This window comes from Eleginops maclovinus, chromosome 10 (genome assembly GCF_036324505.1).
Source record: "Eleginops maclovinus isolate JMC-PN-2008 ecotype Puerto Natales chromosome 10, JC_Emac_rtc_rv5, whole genome shotgun sequence".
Classification (NCBI taxonomy): Eukaryota; Metazoa; Chordata; class Actinopteri; order Perciformes; family Eleginopidae; genus Eleginops; species Eleginops maclovinus.
The window spans coordinates 7,246,645-7,264,993 of NC_086358.1; the positions used below are offsets into that span (position 1 = coordinate 7,246,645).

Genomic DNA, 18,349 nt, shown 5'->3' on the forward strand with positions numbered 1-18,349 from the left:
GAGTCATGTGTGCAGTGAACTAATATTTAATTAATGATGATTTATCTCTCAGATATAAAAGAGGTGGAAGAAGTACTCAGATCTTGTACTTAAGTACAACTGAAAGTGAAGTACCAGAGTGTAGGAATACTCTGTTACAAATAAAAGTCCTACAATCAAAATGTTACTCAAGTAAATACAGAATTATTGTTATCAAAACTAGTGAATAAAGCACTCATTATGCAGATTGGCCAATTTCAGAATAATATACATTACATGTTCTGATTATAATTATTAATGCATTAATGTGTTATCAAAGCTGGCAAAGGTGCAGTTAGTTTTAATTACTTTGATGCTGCAGGGTAGCTGTTGAATTTACTCCGGGTGTAACCAAAGTCTTATTTAAGTACAGTACCTGAGTACATCACTTTACACCACTGGATATAAACACGAATGGATGGGTACTCCTGTACACGTGGCAGTCACTAAACAAAACAATAATATTTTTTTTGTACTGACAAAGGGATTAATTTTTTTATTGACCAAGCCATTAATTTCCACTTAATGTTTTTATTTTTTTCATGACTTTGTCAATGACTGATATGACATAATATGACTTGTAAGGCATGCACCGCTTTGCCTGGACCCAGCAGCAGCTGCTTTCTCGGTGCGTCCATAGACTCGTTATTACGACTGTAAACTGCAGGCATCATGGCAGCCTCCATAAAGATCTTTGTGTAACATAGCCGGAGTTTGGTACATTTTCCAAGGATTTTGATCCGTTTATTCAATTGTATTTTCTTGTGAATTCATTCCGGAAATTAAACGAAAGACCTCCTTCGTCTACTGCCAAAGAAATTGTAAGTTTAATACACCACGTGATTTGGCATTACGTACAAGAAAATATGAGTTACGTTTAGCCAACATAAACAAATATGCCAATGTCCTTCTGATCCTATTTTCAGTTATTTCTCTAAGTGTTATACACTGTGCATGCTGTCATATTTAGAGTTCGGACTTATCAAAATGATGAGTATATCCTTAAGCTGTTGGGTTTAAACTGAAGTCAGTTTTGTCTTTTGTACAGAAACGTGGCTCAAATGCATGACAATTTCACTGGTTTTCATAAATAAGTAGAAGTGTATATCACTTAGCAGAAGTGAAAATACATTCAGCAGCCGTATATTTAGTCGATGTAATAAACATCACAAATACCTGCCAGACCTCATGCAACATAAATGTAACACTTTTAAATGAACAATCTCAGCTTTTTTACAACACTCGACTTTTACGTTTAACATATTAAAAATGATTTTCACTATCCAGTAACTTCTGAAAATTAGATTCGTTTTTTCATCATTAGTCATCATGTTCACATTTTTGACCTTCTAACACTCTCCAAAGGTATGAATCCCACATGTTGACAAAGAAGCTCCCCCCACTGCAGAGCTTCCTGTCACTGGTCTCCAGACATACCAGTTATGTCGCCCGACAGCGGTATGATGTCATTGTTGTGGGTGGGGGTCACGCAGGGACCGAGGCAGCAGCGGCAGCAGCCAGAGTGGGAGCTGAGACACTGCTGGTCTCACAGAAAATACAAACCATTGGTGAGAAATAGACAGTTTGCTCTTTTTAGAAAGCATATTTTCCTCTTTGCTTTCAATTTGATTGCAAACCTTTTTCCATCAACATATCTCCCATCTCTTCCTCCCAGGTGCCCTGTCCTGTAACCCGTCTCTGGGTGGAGTAGGGAAAGGCCAGCTGGTGAAGGAGGTGGATGCTCTGGACGGGCTGTGTGGTCGAGCAGGAGACTGGGCTGGGATCCACTTCTCCATCCTGAATCGTAGCAAAGGCCCTGCTGTGTGGGGCCCGAGGGCCCAGCTGGACCGGCAGCGTTATCGCACATTTATTCAGGTAAAAAATGAGGTTCCCTTTTTTCTTTGGTAGAATGAATATTTGCCTGTGATGCCTCTAACTTTGTCTGCCCGCTGTTTCTCATTCAGTCTGAGCTGCTCTCCACTCCCAGGCTGACGGTGTTGGAGGGCTCAGTGGAGGAGCTGCTGTTATCAGAAACAAACCCAGAGGAGCCTGGAACACACCGAGTCACAGGGATACGTTTGGGTAAGGAGCAAATATTTACCATACATTTTTATACACTCTCTCAAAATGGTTTTATCCCGCACCTAACCCTCTAATGAGGACTGTACTCACAGGTTGTTTCCTGTTTTTCCTTTCCTTGTTGCTTCCTTCAACATCTTCACAGCAAACGAAGGCCAATCAATCTCAGCAAGCTCCGTGATTCTTACTACTGGAACTTTCTTGTCTGGTTCCCTCTTTGTGGGTCAGAGCGAGACCCCCGGGGGTCGGATAGGCGACGCTCCATCGAGCACTGGGCTGTCCCACACACTGAGGGAGAGGCTGGGGCTCAGAGTCGGCAGACTGAGGACCGGGACTCCTCCCAGGATTATGAAGGATTCTGTCGACCTCTCCCTGGCTCACATCCATCCTCCGGACAGTCATCCCACTCCATTCAGCTTCCTAAATACACACACACGCTGCAAGGTAACGCTTGAGTTACTTCTACCTGCACTGGATACTGTCTACTAGCTATGGAAATTATTTCAAATCTTCCTAGCCTCTGCTTTCTTTATGATGGGTTTGGATGGTCTGCCTTGTCCACCTGCAGACTCAAACCATTGGCTAATTGTTTATTATAAGGCTGCTCTTGGTCTGCTTCTTTAGTACAGGCTTTTCCTTAAGCCCGTACTGAACAGGGAAACATTTTAAGATAAGTTGCAGAACCACCTGAGTCTTCACCTTAGTGTCAGGGGAGCATTTAACGTGATTCTTAATTAAGATACATTAAAAGCATTCTAGTTCAGAAGTGTAGATCTGAAAAGTTGCGTCTATATAATGTGTTTTATTCTACCGGAGGAATTGCTACATATACTTGTAATTTATTTATTTTTCCTTTTGAAACGTGACACTTCTTCAGCCTGAGGAGCAGCTGCCTTGCTACCTGACCTATACTACTCCTGGTGTAGACAGAGTGGTGAAGGAGAGTCTTCATCTCAACTGTCACATACAGCAAGATGCCAAGGGTCCCAGGTAACACACACACACACACACACACACACACACACACACACACACACACACACACACACACACACACACACACACACACACACACACACCAATCCTTGTACACAGTGTATTCTGAAAGCAAATGTAACAACCCGAGTCTCCCCCTCTCACAGATACTGTCCCTCCATTGAGTCGCGAGTGCTTCGCTTCCCTGGCAGACAGCACCAGGTGTGGCTGGAGCCTGAAGGGGTGACCTCTGACCTTTTGTACCCTCAGGGTCTGTCTATGACCATGCCCCCCGACATTCAGCTTCGCCTCATCAGAGAAATCCCTCCCCTGCACAGAGCTGAGATTCACACGCCTGGTACACTGCCTGAATCCCTGTTTGATCTGCATGGCAGCCATTGATTCACAGCACATTTGAAATATACTGTGTTCCCTAATTGTTTTTTATATTTGGGTCTTTTCCAGGTTATGGTGTGCAGTATGACTTTGTATGTCCCACTCAACTCAGCCCCGCCCTGCAGGTGAAAAGCACCCAGGGGCTTTTCCTGGCCGGACAGATTAACGGAACAACGGGGTACGAGGAAGCTGCTGCACAGGTAGCTGCTTTTGTTTTGCTCACTATGTTCAGAAATTAAAGCTGAATTAGGCACTCATTTTTGGAGATAATTGGGCAATCTTTCAGCATATTGCATTAAAAGTCTTAGAGAAAATAGCTAGACTCCTGCACCTCTGTTTTTAGGCTTTAGAAAATCTATCCTGTGCTGCGCCTAGACCCTCTATTAATTACACTGAAACAGATTTCCACACTTTTCAAACATTGTTTCCGTCTGTGCAGGGCTTGTGGGCCGGGGTGAACGCTGCCCGCTCGGCACTCTCCATGCCTACAGTGGCATTGTCCCGGACAGAGAGTTATATTGGAGTTCTCATCGATGATCTGGTGAGTCGGGGCGTTACAGAGCCGTACCGCATGTTCACCAGCAGGGCTGAGTTTCGAACATCTCTAAGGCCGGACAACGCTGACCTCCGCCTCACTCTGAAAGGTACGCATAGTTTCAAAGACTTTATTTGTTTCACAGACACAAAGCTTCTTTTACTCCTCTTATTCACGTTTTCCTGTTTCAGGGTTTGAGGAGGTGGGATGTGTGTCTCCTTTGCGCTACCAGGAGGCTGTGAGAGTGAGGGACAGTCTGAAGGAGGCACAGGAAGCTCTGCACACCCTCACTCTGTCCAGCCCCAAGTGGAGGAAAGCGCTGCCTGGCATATGTATGAGTGAGGGCAAGAACACCCTACTGACGTGAGTAACAAATATGAGGTATCTCCTTTGAAATGAGCGTATCTGACGTTTCAGTTCAAGATACAGTAAAAGTAGTGTGATCCTACTTTGTAACTCTGTGGCTTCTTTTCCAGCGGTATGGTCATGCTGCAGTACAACAATGTGTCCTTTGAAATGTTGGCATCGGCCTTCCCAGAAAGCCTTTTACATCATATGGAATTTGCCCAAAGACTCAAGATTGAAGGTAAAAATTAACTTTGAAATCAGGAAACCTTCTGCCGTGATGGCTCAGTTCTCCATTTGCGTTGCGTCAAAACGTTGCTGTTCTTTCAAGCTACCACGATATATGCCATCCCTTCTCATTAAAACGTCTCTTCTGTTGCTCAGCTGTGTACAAGCCTCACTGTGACCTACAGAAGAAAGAGATTGAGAGGATTCAGAAGGAGAGAACATGTCCCTCCCTCAGGACATAGACTATTTGTCTCTGCCAGTGTCTCTCTCTCAGGAAGTCAGAGAGATTTTGGACAGAGTTCGACCCAGCACTGTGAGTACAGCGCATTGTTGCTTGAAACCGAAAATGTCTACATTACATTTTTTAAGGCTTGTATTTAATATTAGTTAATACTCTTGCTTTTTTCTCTGCAGTTGGGTGCTGCGACACGTTTGCAAGGTATGACTCCGGCTGCGATCGTCCATCTCCTGAACTACGTCCGCAGCGCAGGACAGAAGGAGAGAAGAACACACCGACACCGGCCAGACCATAAGGAGGAGAGAGAAGAGGACGTGTGTGCAAGAGAGGCATCTTAACCTCAGTGAAATGATGACTCTGGAATTGTTTTGTAAAAATGTATGTATTTCTGAAAATGTACAAAATAATAAATTAAGTTTTGTTTTTCTTTAGATGGACATTTCTTTATATTGTTAAAAAAATAAAACTGCAGCAAGAAAACAACACACTCTTTCATATACAATCTTAAGACCTCGAAAGCTACCTAGTTAGGAAATCTAATCCTGTTAGTATCATTACTGTGAACAGCATTAAACTCCATGTGACCTTCTCCACGTCACTGCCGTTAATAACAATATGCCCGTCCAGCTCAGAAGTGCCTCGAGTAAAGAAACCGAATGGAAATTTCCAGTTAGGCTGCGGCAAGCCCCTGGGGGGTTCTGGGTAAAGTGTAGTGTCGACAAACGTCACCTCAGTGGTTAGAATGATAGATGACGACAATGGACACTGAAAAAAAGACGAGAGGAGAGTTTTTAGACATCGTCGCAGAGGTGAAACATGTTGCACAGGAAAGATAGAGAGGGTATTTGTGCCTACTTTGTAACTTTGACACTGGAAGAGGTATTTGGCCCCCAGGATGTAGTTCTGGGGGAGGTCTAGGAGACCCTGGCGCGCCCACAGTACTTGGATGGCGAGAGAGTTGGGGAGGACGCAGCCTGATTCACAAGTTTCCTGACACAGAATAAAAAATAATGACTGAAGTTCCAGACAACCCAAAAACATCACACTCAAATTTGTAAGACTCTCTAAAATACCCCAAATTCCTGAATCAGGTGTACCTCTAGGCTGACAGGACACTCCTGGGCGATGACTCTCGTCCAGTCGGGCTGGGGGCCAAAGTTCATGGCGAGCACATCAGGAGCTGCAAGTCCCTGCAAGAGCCCGTAAATCTGGGAACGCAGCTCTGAGCAGTTACTAGACGGGGAACTAAACAGCACAAAGAGGGTGAAATGACAAAGGAAAGATTGAATAAAACCCAAGGTTGCGCTCATTGAGGTAAAAGCTATATGGTGTGCTCACATGAACGTGCAGCCAGTGACGGAGTTGTGTGTGAAGAGGACAGGTGCTCGGCTGTCAGGGTCGGAGGAACACGACCCACCCTGGGACGCCCACAATGTGGTCAACTTACTCACCGTCAAGGAAATATATTGCATATCGACTTAAATCTAGCTGGAAAAAACAGAACAGCAAGTCCACTTCGAAAGAGGGGAACAGTCGACAAGGCCAAATGCCCTATCTTACAATGGTAATGAAAGTGAAAAATAATTTGTGGATATGCCCAGTAACTTGGATCTGCTCGATATGTAGCGGGTTCTTCCTTAGCCTGTGCTATATCCTTCCACTAAGTTTAATAAAAATGTAATACTGAAAACATCACTTCCTTCTCAGAGGCAGTCATTTCAAGAAGGGTTCATGATTTTGTTTCTAAGGATACAGGCTTCACTTCTCCATCAAAGCGACCAATGACAGGAGATCCCACTCTGAGTCCAACTGCAGAGGTCGTCCCTCCCTGAGTGGGGCTAGGTGATGCGAGCTGGAAGAGAGAAATGGCATCAGTGAAAGAGTTTGAATCCATAGCTCCCTAAGAGATGAAACCTGTGGCTTTGAAGGCTACCTTGAACTGCACCGAGTGCGTCTGCATCAGCGACTGATTTGGATCCACATCAGCTAGGGCAACGTTCACTGTCGCGTACGTCAGTTCCCCTCTGCCTGTGTATCCTATGACAATCTCCACCTAGTCAGAAATACGGACAATTGATTGATTTAGTAAATTATTGTGGAGGGAGTGGAACAAATAAATAATTTCATGAGTACTCACATTTTTTACCACATTGACACAGGAGCTGTTTTGTTCTCTTGGTGCAGGCCAGTCAGAACGTGGAGTAACTGGGATCTGAAACAAGAATGAGAGCAGCACGTTATGTTAAATTCTGTTTACTCTTGGTGTCAAATATTTCATTTAAATCGCACACTGTCCTCTATATGATGATAACTTTCAAATATCTACACATAGGAAGTCATACTTGATAGTTAAGGATACCTTAAAACGTGCTTATCCATGATTCACTATTTTTGTATACTCATTTAAAGACATACTGTTTCATTCTAAGACCACTGTTTGATGAAATGCAGGAATAATCCCGACATGCTAGCGTTGGCAGCTGACTTTGTATGCTGTATGTTAATAAGTTATACCCAGGCGTTTGAAGCGCAAAAGGAAAGTGTCCCGGCTAATATCACGTATGGATTGGTGCTGTATGTAAAATCAGTCACTTACCAGAAAGTCAGAAACTCCTTCTGTCTCGACAATCGGGGTCTGTAATAAAAAGTATTTACATCTTCCACTTTAAAATTCTCACAAATATTTGTCTACAAAAAGCATGTTGAGCGCGCAGGGTGACCTTGATCAGATGAAGGTCGGAGAAGTAAGAGCGGGCGTTGAGAGTTGCGTCTGTGGTGCAAGACTGAGGAGTCAACATGCGAGTACAAGACAGCGACACAGACCTCAGGAACTCTGCAAGTAGATGAAAACAGAGGACTTTTAGAAATGGTGCTCAATATTGTTTGGGATTTACAGGCAAAATTTACCACACATACATTATAGCATGTGAGGAATAACATTGAATAAAAAATATTTGTTGTCTCGCCATGATACCACATTAACACAACCACCAAAACAGCTATCTTAGATTGTTGTGAACTTACTTGCAGGATTGCGGCTGATACAGAATGCAGCAGCAGCCCCTGGAGAGGGCTGACGAAGGAAACCCCGCACGGACGAGTTAGATAAATATGTCTGGATCACATCATCCACCTACAAATGGTGTAAAGAGTTTTATTAAAGATACACTCCTGAATTAAGTTGTATAAGAGTTTGTTACTTTAGATACAATATTGTGAGCAGAAAAAACGAAGTCTGTTTACCCTGTAGAAACCTCTGCTGTAGCTGATGGTTAAAGGTGCTGGTTGTGAGAAGTGGTACGAGTCCCCTAAAGGAGGATACTGCTGTGGAGCTGGGAGGAACTCGGGTGATTTTTCTGTTGGTTTGATGCAGATTTGTAACAGCATCAGAGGACGGTACATAAAAGCTGCTTATACAGTAGATACACTCTTATGAAATAGGCTGGAACCCCTGGTGACAGCACTCCCAACAGTTTATCATTATCATGTCGTTATAAGATCTACATACCTTCAGGCCGGACACAAAACAAGGAGTCAGTCACAGTGACAAGAGACGTATCCACGTTAGCCCTGAACATTAGCCATTTCTCAATGCAAACTCCTGATCTGTAAAATTAAATAAAAGCTCTTTAAATGCTAAAAATAAGTGCTTTATGTGCTATTACTTTAGCGCATGTGCAAAAGACATACATGGCTTTCTGAGGACATCCAGTGAAGATGGTACTCAGGTTCGCAATCCCACAGTCAACTGTGTCACAACAGCAGCCGATGTCACAAAAATCAGGGGTTAAATCACAGAGGCAACCTGCATAAGAAGAAAAAAGACTTGTGTTAGTCAGGACATCTGCAGTGGAGTGTACAATTACAGAAGCGCAGGTTTAACAAGAGAACACCAAAAGACAGTATAACCCTTCAGTCCACTGAGTTTATTGTATGAGCATTTTAGTTGTAAAAAATATGGAATTAAACAATGTTTTGGGCAATTAATCCCATTGGAAAATATTCAGATCTAATTGGAAATAGCCAAGATTTGACACGTAAATATATGTTCAACAAGCTTAATAGAGACTCTTCTATTAACATCTGAGATATTGTTAATGAATAGTTTCATTCAGAAAGTATAACAGTACAGTAGGCAACTGAAAAAAATATAAGTAACAGTTGGTGTTAAAAATCTTACTCAAGTACAAGTATCAAAAGTAATATCATCAAAGTGTACATATCTGCAAAATGTGTACTTTAACTTTAGTTTGATGCTGATACTTGTACACTTTTTAATTGCATAACTTTTACTTGTAACAGAGAATTCCTACTCTCTGATACTTCTACTTTTACTTAAGTACAAGATCTGAGTACTTCTCCCACCTCTGGACAAATATAGTGGAGTAAAACAAGTACAACATTTCCTCAGGATGTAGTGGAGTAGAAGTATGAAGTACCTACAATTGTACTTAGTCCACCATGGGACCTGATAGAATATTTTGAAGAGGTAGGAGTGAGTTACCCTGTGAAGTGAGCAGAGGCTGGACGGTGGTTGCAGGGGGACCTTCAGTGACCACAGCCGTAACTTCAGTGACCACAGCGGGGCTTTCAGTAGGAGTCATGGGGTCCGGGGTGACCGCCTCTGTGGTTCCGACTCTGGTGAACTCCTCCACCGCTGTACCGCCCGGAGTAGGGGTCTCTGAGCTGGACGACTGCCCATTTGCAGGGCTGGGGGTGACGGCTGAAGTGACCCCTGGATCTGTGGCTGCGTGAGCCAAACGTCCACACAGCAACACCGTAAATATTAGAACTAACGGACACCACAGGCGGGGATTCATTTCTACTCAGAGAAACAGAAAATTATCTGATATAATGTTTACTTTAAAGTTAGCTGGAAGTATTTCTCCTACATCACTTGTTACAACTTTACAAACTTGAATTCTAACAGTAAATTATAATAACTTTGAAATAAATAAACTATTCGGAAAGCCTGGATGCATTTAGCTTAACATTGCTACACAAGCTTCTTGTTACCAAGGAAGTAGTCACGGCAACTTCCGGTTCTGATAAGGCTACCGTAAATCATGTAAAAGAGAAGAAAGGTATTCAAGTGCAAATAAGTTAAATGTAGCTCCTCCCAACATCACTGTTAGAAGTTTTTTTTTAAAAGAAGTTAAACCAAAGAGAGAACCTATGACATGAAATTAGGGTAAGCCTTAGTCAAGATAGGCCAAAAGCGTGGAGAAATTAATTATTAAATATATATATTGCGAGACATTCTGACACCAGAGAAATAACTGTGCAGTAGAATAGTAACTCAGTAAGTCTGTTTACTATTTGTTAAGAGCGCTACAAAACAGATTCGCAATGGAGAGCGCGCAGGCCAAAGAAACAGAGGGTAACTTTCTCTCGGTCTGCTGCTTGAACCCCGAGAAGTTAAGAAACTCAGTGTTGAAGATACAGTGGGGCAAAAAAGTATTTAGCCAGCCACCAATTGTGCAAGTTCTCCCATTTAAAAAAGATGAGAGAGGCCTGTCATTTTCATCATAGGTACACTTCAACTATGAGAGACAGAATGGGGGAAACAATCCAGGAAATCACATTGTAGGATTTTTAATGAATTTATTGGTAAATTCCTCTGTAAAATAAGTATTTGGTCACCTACAAACAAGCAAGATTTCTGGCTATCACAGACCTGTAACTTCTTTTTTAAGAGGCTCCTCTGTCCTCCACTCGTTACCTGTATTAATGGCACCTTTTTGAACTCGTTATCAGTATAAAAGACACCTGTCCACAACCTCAAACAGTCATACTCCAAACTCCACTATGGCCAAGACCAAAGAGCTGTCAAAGGAGACCAGAGACAAAATTGTAGACCTGCACCAGGCTGGGAAAACTGAATCTGCAATAGGTAAGCAGCTTGGTGTGAAGAAATCAACTGTGGGAGCAATTATTAGAAAATGGAAGACATACAAGACCACTGCTAATCTCCCTCGATCTGGGGCTCCACGCAAGATCTCACCCCGTGGGGTCAAAATGATCACAAGAACGGTGAGCAAAAATCCCAGAACCACACGGGGGGACCTAGTGAATGACCTGCAGAGAGCTGGGACCAAAGTAACAGAGGCTACCATCAGTAACACACTACGCCGCCAGGGACTTAAATCCTGCAGTTCCAGACGTGTCCCCCTGCTTAAGCCAGTACATGTCCAGGCCCGTCTGAAGTTTGCTAGAGGGCATTTGAATGATCCAGAAGAGGATTGGGAGAATGTCATATGGTCAGATGAAACCAAAATAAAACTTTTTGGTAAAAACTCAACTTGTCGTGTTTGGAGGAGAAATAATGCAGAGTTGCATCCAAAGAACACCATACCTACTGTGAAGCATGGGGGTGGAAACATCATGCTTTGGGGCTGTTTTGCTGCAAAGGGACCAGGACGACTGATCCGTGTAAAGGAAAGAATGAATGGGGCCATGTATCGTGAGATTTTGAGTGAAAACATCCTTCCATCAGCAAGGGCACTGAAGATGAAGCGTGGCTGGGTCTTTCAGCATGACATTGATCCCAAACACACCGCCAGGGCAACGAAGGAGTGGCTTCGTAAGAAGCATTTAAAGGTCCTGGAGTGGCCTAGTCAGTCTCCAGATCTCAACCCCATAGAAAATCTTTGGAGGGAGTTGAAAGTCTGTGTTGCCCAGTGACAGCCCCAAAACATCACTGCTTTAGAGGAGATCTGCATGGAGGAATGGGCCAAAATACCAGCAACAGTGTGTGAAAACCTTGTGAAGCCTTACAGAAAACGTTTGACCTCTGTCATTGCCAACAAAGGGTATATAACAAAGTATTGAGATGAACTTTTGTTATTGACCAAATACTTATTTTCCACAATAATTTGAAAATAAATTCTTTAAAAATCAGACAATGTGATTTCCTGGATTTATTTTCTAATTCTGTCTCTCATAGTTGAGGTATACCTATGATAAAAATTACAGGCCTCTCTCATCTTTTTAAATGGGAGAACTTGCACAATTGGTGGCTGACTAAATACTTTTTTGCCCCACTGTATGCAACCTCTGTCCTCTGTGGAATCGGCTTTTAGAAAGCTTGCCAGCCAAATCCCCGTTAACACATCAATAACAAGGTGCGCTAACGTTACAGTGCAGTGCAGTTACAGGGCCGTGCAGAGGCTCCACTGACATGTTATTAATATCAAACAGCGACGTAATGTTACCGGTATCACATATTATTCAGCCCACTTAAACGGAGTATACGTTTAATTTCAGCATACTGCCATAGATAGCTTTAATTAATGAGCTGCAATAAACTATAATTTAGCATTTAAAGCCATACTTTTGTGGGGTTTATTGGTGAAAGTAACTCAAAGTAACGCAAAAAAAAGTAGTGTAATGCATTACATTTTAGAGACAGTAATAATGTAATGTAACTTATTACTTTAAAAAGACAGTAATATGTAATATGTACTGTATTACATTTAGGAAGTACTTGCCCATCACTGGACATAACATTGCACATTGGTACATTGAATGTAAACATGAATGGATTCAATGTATATAGACGATATGTAGACATTTTTGACTGAATGTACACAGGAAGGTACTTAATGTACTATTGTATGCGGGACTCACGTGCATCAATATGGCCTGAGATTTACAACATTCAGAGTGTATGACTGACCTGGCTGTCAGTGGTTTTCTGTGAAAAATATTGTTTCTAACATCAGCAGAAAATTGAGTGTGGAAATCCTGGAATGTGTGTGCTACATAAACTGCTTCAGATAGAACAGAGTGCTCCTTGTGTCATTCAAAATGTTTCAGCAGCAAAGTTATCTTTCACTGCCATTTGGGTCTTTTTATTTTGCGCGTTGGGTGATTATCAACATTTTGTCTGTCACAAAAATAAGAAGTTCAAGTCTCTCTCTCTCTCAAATTAAATGTTCATCAATCTTTTCTACTCTTTGTTTGTGATGTTAGTTTCCCATCTGTATTGAATGGGGCTTTATAAAACCCTCCCTTTTCCCTCCCCCTAATTACTTATCAAGCTGTTCTTATGGTGTTTTGAGCAAATCCATGGAGAACTCCATGGAGTTCATAAACGTAGGTCTGCTTGTGTCATGTTTCATGTTTAATCGCTGTCAAACAAGAACCTTGCGCAAACACTCAGACAGCTAGATTACAAACATACAAAGAAAGACATTTTGGAGTCCCTGGAGGAATTTCCTCACCTTGGAGTTCGGGAGGGATCGTCTGTTTTAACTGTTGGAAAGAAAAAACAGGTAAAAACAGAAGAGACCATGTCAATTGATTCCTGGCCAAAAGATAAGGACACAAGGCAGGGATAGTGAAAGAGTGACCAGGATGTGTAAATAGTGATAAAACCGGAACAGATTTGCAGCAAACTGGTTTGACAAAGGACTAAAAGCCACCAGAGTGAGAGCTACCTCAGGAGGAACCATCGTACCGTGCCTTTTCTTATACATTTTACAATCACATTTTAGATTTAGGATTTTCCTCTAACTAAAACTGCAGTCATGCCGGGTGAAGAAAAGTTGTCGTACCATGAAGCCATTGAGAGGGCGAGCAGCTCCATGTATCGCTTCCCTGTGCTCCCAGTCAGAGGAATTCCTCTCACGAACCACATCGCCAACAACTGGGACGCTATCTGGGCTTTCCGTCCTGACCCCTCAGACATCCTCATCGCCACCTATCCCAAAGCAGGTAGGCTACTCCAATTCAGGTCGGATTAAAGACATCTGTTTTGGTCAAGGTCATTTTTTTTGTGTCATGTATTTCTTTTTAAAGTTCTGTCCTGGGAATTATAAAGTGTTATGAATACAACTACACGGGGACGTTCACAGACATTTGGAGGAGCTATTGATCTAAACTGGAAAAGGGGCTTCTAACTAATTACCTTAAATAAACTCACTAATTAATGAAACCAGTTCAATACGCATTATTCTTATTATTCTTTATGAGCGCAGTGACGGTGAGGTATCGAAATACTTATTTATTTAGCATTCCATAACTTAATAATAGATGGTCAAACTAAAATGGTAGAGACATGGCAGAAATCCTACAATGAAGCGGGACAGTGAGGTGTTCTCCCTCTGTGAGAGGGCGATCAACAGAAGAGAGCGAGCGTTGAGGAGTTTACGGAGCAGATGAAGAGGAGGTCTTAACGCATCGGTACCAATAGCCTACAGTAGCCTATAATAAATATATATATATATATATATATATATATATAAAACGTAAAATGTGTAATCACACACTTAGCGATATAGAACATAAATAATAAAAACGTACCTGGTTTGAAACACTTTGGTGGTCATACTGTGTGGAATTAGTTCACACTGAAACGAGTTATTCATTCAGAATTTCGCGGGCAATACAAGAAGAACAAAGCTGCTAACGCTAAGGCTACAATAATTGTATTGCTGCGAACAAGCACCACGAAACATCAACTTTGTTACCATTTTATTTCACCTTGCTATGTGTTTTTAAAGCATATTTGAAAACGGGGACATTTCCGGGGACAGATTGACCCGGGGATTGGCCACCAAAGCCAGGCAGGCCTTTGGTATGATCACCTTAGCGGTATGAGGCCGGACTCGGTGGGCTTTCCTTTACTCTCAGCTGTCAGATTGTAAACAAAGTCACATGACTGGGGGCAGATGACATTGCTGACAACGTGTGTTGCCCGCAGCGAGACGCTACAATACTAATTGTGGGCTTATCATGTTGATTCGGCCACAACAGAAACAATAAAAAACTCTCGCTCTCTCCAGAAGGGCAGGTCAGCCAAAAAGGGCAAACGGGCCATTGCCCAGGCAACATTAGCCCATACCTGTGCACGGCCCTGCAACTACACAACACTAGGCTATATGGATGCTAAAAAATAGCCCCTTCTTGACAATTACAACAGCAAAACACCCATTGCCATTGTAATGATCATTTCTTTATATATAAATCAGTAAAATACACACATTAATCATTTTTGATACTTCTGTACCTTTGACTGTTTCTCACAGTGTAGCTACATTGACCAAAGTAAATAATTCTTCTTTCAGATAACAAAACAGTCATTTAAGAAAAAAGTACAAAAACTAAATGCACGCAAACAGGTAGCCAATATAAACCAATCCTCTTGACTTGTGAGGGCTAGCGTTTCCAAATGTATTTGGTTTTCTTTCCAGAAAGGCAATACAATAATCCCTAACAGTTTACAAGGTTCATTTATGTTAAATGTTAACATAATCAAAAACATTCGGGCTTTATTTGTTTACTACAGGAGTGTACGCTGGAATTTGACCTCAAACTGGTGCAATTCATTACCAGGAAAATGTACTTGTTTAACTCAGAGTTCATTTGTGTTTCTGGCACATAAGGGACCACATGGACCCAGGAGATCATTGACCTGCTTCGTCACAACGGAGATGCTGATGCCTGTAAACGAGCCCCAACACCGGCCCGCAGCCCTTTCCTTGAGATTTTCTCCCCACCACCGATCCCCTCAGGTGTGAATTTATGTGGTTATGTTACTTTACAATTGAATTAAGTCCATTTTCGAGAGCACTTTGTTTCCAGCACCTACTGCTAAACTTAATTACTTCAGAACGAATCCTCAAACTAAGGCTTTTGTGCCGTGTTAGAACTCAATTCCAGGAGAATTTAGGAGTTAGGAGTTTTGGCTGGTGGCAAAACAACTATCCAAGCTAGCCTTTAACTGAAAAAGTATTTTTCCCCCAACGGTAGGCTACTGTAGGCAACACCTAATGTATCTATGATTTTGGCTTATTTTGTATTTCGGAGTTCACACAAGAGCAGGACCCATAAAACATATATGCATACAATGGAATTCAAACAGTATCTTTAGATGCTCAAATCTTGTTCCCTGAACTTATGTTGAAGGTATTGATCTTATGAAGGACATGGATCCTCCAAGAATCATCAAGACACATCTTCCTCTTCAGTTGGTGCCTCCTGCATTTTGGGAAAACAAGTGCAAGGTAAGATTGTCAGCTAGTAAGAGCAAAGTCCTGCAGTGAAGTTAACAATCTTATATGGAACCAGAAGCATTTAAATTGTGTGAGAGGTGAACAGTTAAATGCCATACCTGCATTGTTATCACTTATCCCCTTTTAAAATGTCCCTCCTTGGTTCCAAGACAATCTACGTGGCACGCAATGCCAAAGACAACATGGTGAGCTACTACCACTTTGATTGTATGAATAAGACCCAGCCTGAGCCAGGACCCTGGGAGGGATACATACCCAAGTTCATGAGAGGAGAGCGTAAGTAGATTATGTCACATTCCTGTGGATCAAGTCACCTTTAATAGAACTGCTTACTTTTGTTTGCACAAAGCGTCTAACTAAACCGTAAATTACCACCTTTCTAAAAGCCTAACAAATTTAAATAAAAAATCTTTCTGCAATCCATGAAAGCCTTCGAAAAATGAGTATCCCTACGTCCTTATTTTATCCGTGAGAAAAGTGGAATGCCTTAACAACCATGAAAGAATTAGCAGCACCATGAGAGGCCACACGATTAAAGTAAAGCCAATCAGATGAACGTTTTTCCTCAGACTTAACAAATTATTCCCACTAGTGTATTTTTAGGCTTCATTTATGAGTTGGTTTCCAAATGCAGTCAACATTCCAGCTGCTACTTACTGCAACTGCCAAAGATGCATCTCAATCATTCTGTTAATATCTCCTAATAATACTTTGGAGCCCGAGAGAATTATGACAGATTAAGCCAACAGCAAAAGTAATCAGTGGGTAATTTCAAATCTTTTTCTGAAGGTTATTGCAGTAAAAAAGTAAGCCAGCAGTTGTAAATATTAACAGGTTGTTAATAAATGGACTTTGAACAAGGTTCCCTTCGGCTCTGTACCAGAAGGTAAGTGGCGCCCCTGGCCCTAAACAATTACTCAAAGCAACTCCAAAGTTCAAAAGAAAGGCTGCACAGAGACACAAAATAACGAGAACTCAAACAAAAATAGGCTAAACCACTTGTCTGTGTGCATTGCAGTGGGGCCGTTTGCATATCTGTGCTTTGAGGCCCATTGTTAATCAGTTAATCCATGAGTTCTTGAAAATATAAATAGTTCACTACAAACCAAAATGATTTTTTTGTACAACCTGGCAACCCAAAAATGAATGATTTATGATTAAGCTACACAGATAACACATTTATTAACATACAATCATGTTGTGTGGACTGTTACTATGATCAATGATCAATGCATTTTGATTCATCAGTGTCGTGGGGCTCGTGGTATGACCATGTGAAAGGTTACTGGATGGAGAGAGAGAAGAGGAACATCCTTTACCTCTTCTACGAGGACATGAAAGAGGTACAGAGGACATATGGATGCTGAAATACCAATTACAGGATGTGCAAACTCTTATCACGTTTGCTCTCCCAGAATCCCCGGCGTGAGGTGGAGCGCATCATGAAGTACCTGGACTTGTCGCTCTCGGATGAGGTCATCAGCCGGATTGTGGAGCTCACTTCTTTTGAGATAATGAAGGAGAACCCCATGGCCAACTACTCCTGCATCCCAGAGCTTGTTTTTGATAAATCCATCTCCCCCTTCATGAGAAAAGGTGCATCAGTCAATCCATAACAATATAATCATAATAATATCAACAAAACAACGAGCAAACATTTAACACTTTTAAAGCCCCAGGTTTCAAAAGTGAACGAGTGATCTGGGAGTCAAATATAATATACTCCTCTTCTCACCAGCTGTTGACTCACAGGGAGAAGGGTTGACAAAATACCATTAATGCCTTATAATGTAATGTAGTTACAGTGACAGTTTAATCTTAACCCAGACAAAAAAAAGCTTTCCTTAACTGTGTACAATACAGTAGCGTCCCCTAGAGCATTCTTCACTTTTTAATTCACTAAACAACCTTATACTGAACATAGCTGGAGCTATTAGTCGATTCAATATCTTTAGGTGGGAAATTAATCTGAGAGTATTTTAGTTATTGTTTTTTCTTTAACTTTTAGTGTAGTAATTCTTAAAGTGTTCTCTTTGAGGATGTCAATTTGGGGCATTTTCCTGTTTTTCTAATATTTGGTACACTAAACAACTCATTAAAAGAATATCGATGAGGAAACAGTTAGTTGCAGCACTTCTGCTCTACAATAAATGCTATTTTTGGGGAAACATTTAAGAACTCGCACCATAGATTATTGCTTATTTCAACACACTTTATATTGATCTTAATATCTCACACTGTTGTATTCTCTCCTGCCTTTTCAGGTCAAGTAGGGGACTGGAGAAACCATTTCACACCCGAGCAATCAAAGATGTTTGACGAAGATTATGAAAAGAAGATGAAGGACGTGAATATGCCGTTTAGAACCCTCATCTAAAGGATGCTGGGTTTTAAAACCAATAAGTAAAAGTAAATATGTTTCAGCTCATGTCTTAATTGCTAATGTTTAGATTCAGAGGAAAGCCATTCAAACCTACGTTTAAAGAATCAATAAAAATGTGCTCCACGATACAAGGA

General features: G+C 41.6%; 3 protein-coding genes across 3 annotated transcripts; 2 read left to right on the plus strand and 1 right to left on the minus strand.

Annotated features, from left to right (window-relative positions):
* Positions 1-127: 127 nt before the first annotated feature.
* On the plus strand, positions 128-5,245 carry mto1 (mitochondrial tRNA translation optimization 1). The gene is given in 14 exon segments (XM_063892478.1): positions 128-839; positions 1,384-1,586; positions 1,694-1,893; positions 1,983-2,100; positions 2,243-2,541; positions 2,975-3,087; positions 3,240-3,430; positions 3,538-3,668; positions 3,908-4,112; positions 4,195-4,366; positions 4,480-4,589; positions 4,733-4,786; positions 4,789-4,889; positions 4,991-5,245. Coding segments are annotated over 13 exon segments (2,046 nt in total). The 5' UTR covers positions 128-839; positions 1,384-1,396; the 3' UTR covers positions 5,153-5,245.
* Positions 5,178-9,835, minus strand: LOC134870346 (tectonic-3-like). The gene is made up of 14 exons (XM_063892479.1): positions 9,319-9,835; positions 8,505-8,619; positions 8,323-8,420; positions 8,058-8,170; positions 7,839-7,947; positions 7,535-7,647; positions 7,411-7,449; positions 6,952-7,026; positions 6,748-6,867; positions 6,568-6,666; positions 6,153-6,256; positions 5,912-6,059; positions 5,670-5,804; positions 5,178-5,579 (listed from the first exon to the last, which is right to left on the minus strand). The coding sequence occupies exons 1-14, from the start codon at positions 9,632-9,634 to the stop codon at positions 5,334-5,336; spliced, it is 1,830 nt and encodes a 609-aa protein (XP_063748549.1). The 5' UTR covers positions 9,635-9,835; the 3' UTR covers positions 5,178-5,333.
* Positions 9,836-12,882: 3,047 nt separating this feature from the next.
* On the plus strand, positions 12,883-18,349 carry sult1st6 (sulfotransferase family 1, cytosolic sulfotransferase 6). Its single transcript, XM_063892802.1, has 7 exons — positions 12,883-13,532; positions 15,203-15,331; positions 15,726-15,823; positions 15,982-16,108; positions 17,081-17,175; positions 17,248-17,428; positions 18,097-18,349. Exons 1-7 carry the CDS (start codon positions 13,346-13,348, stop codon positions 18,207-18,209), a joined length of 930 nt encoding a protein of 309 aa, XP_063748872.1. The 5' UTR covers positions 12,883-13,345; the 3' UTR covers positions 18,210-18,349.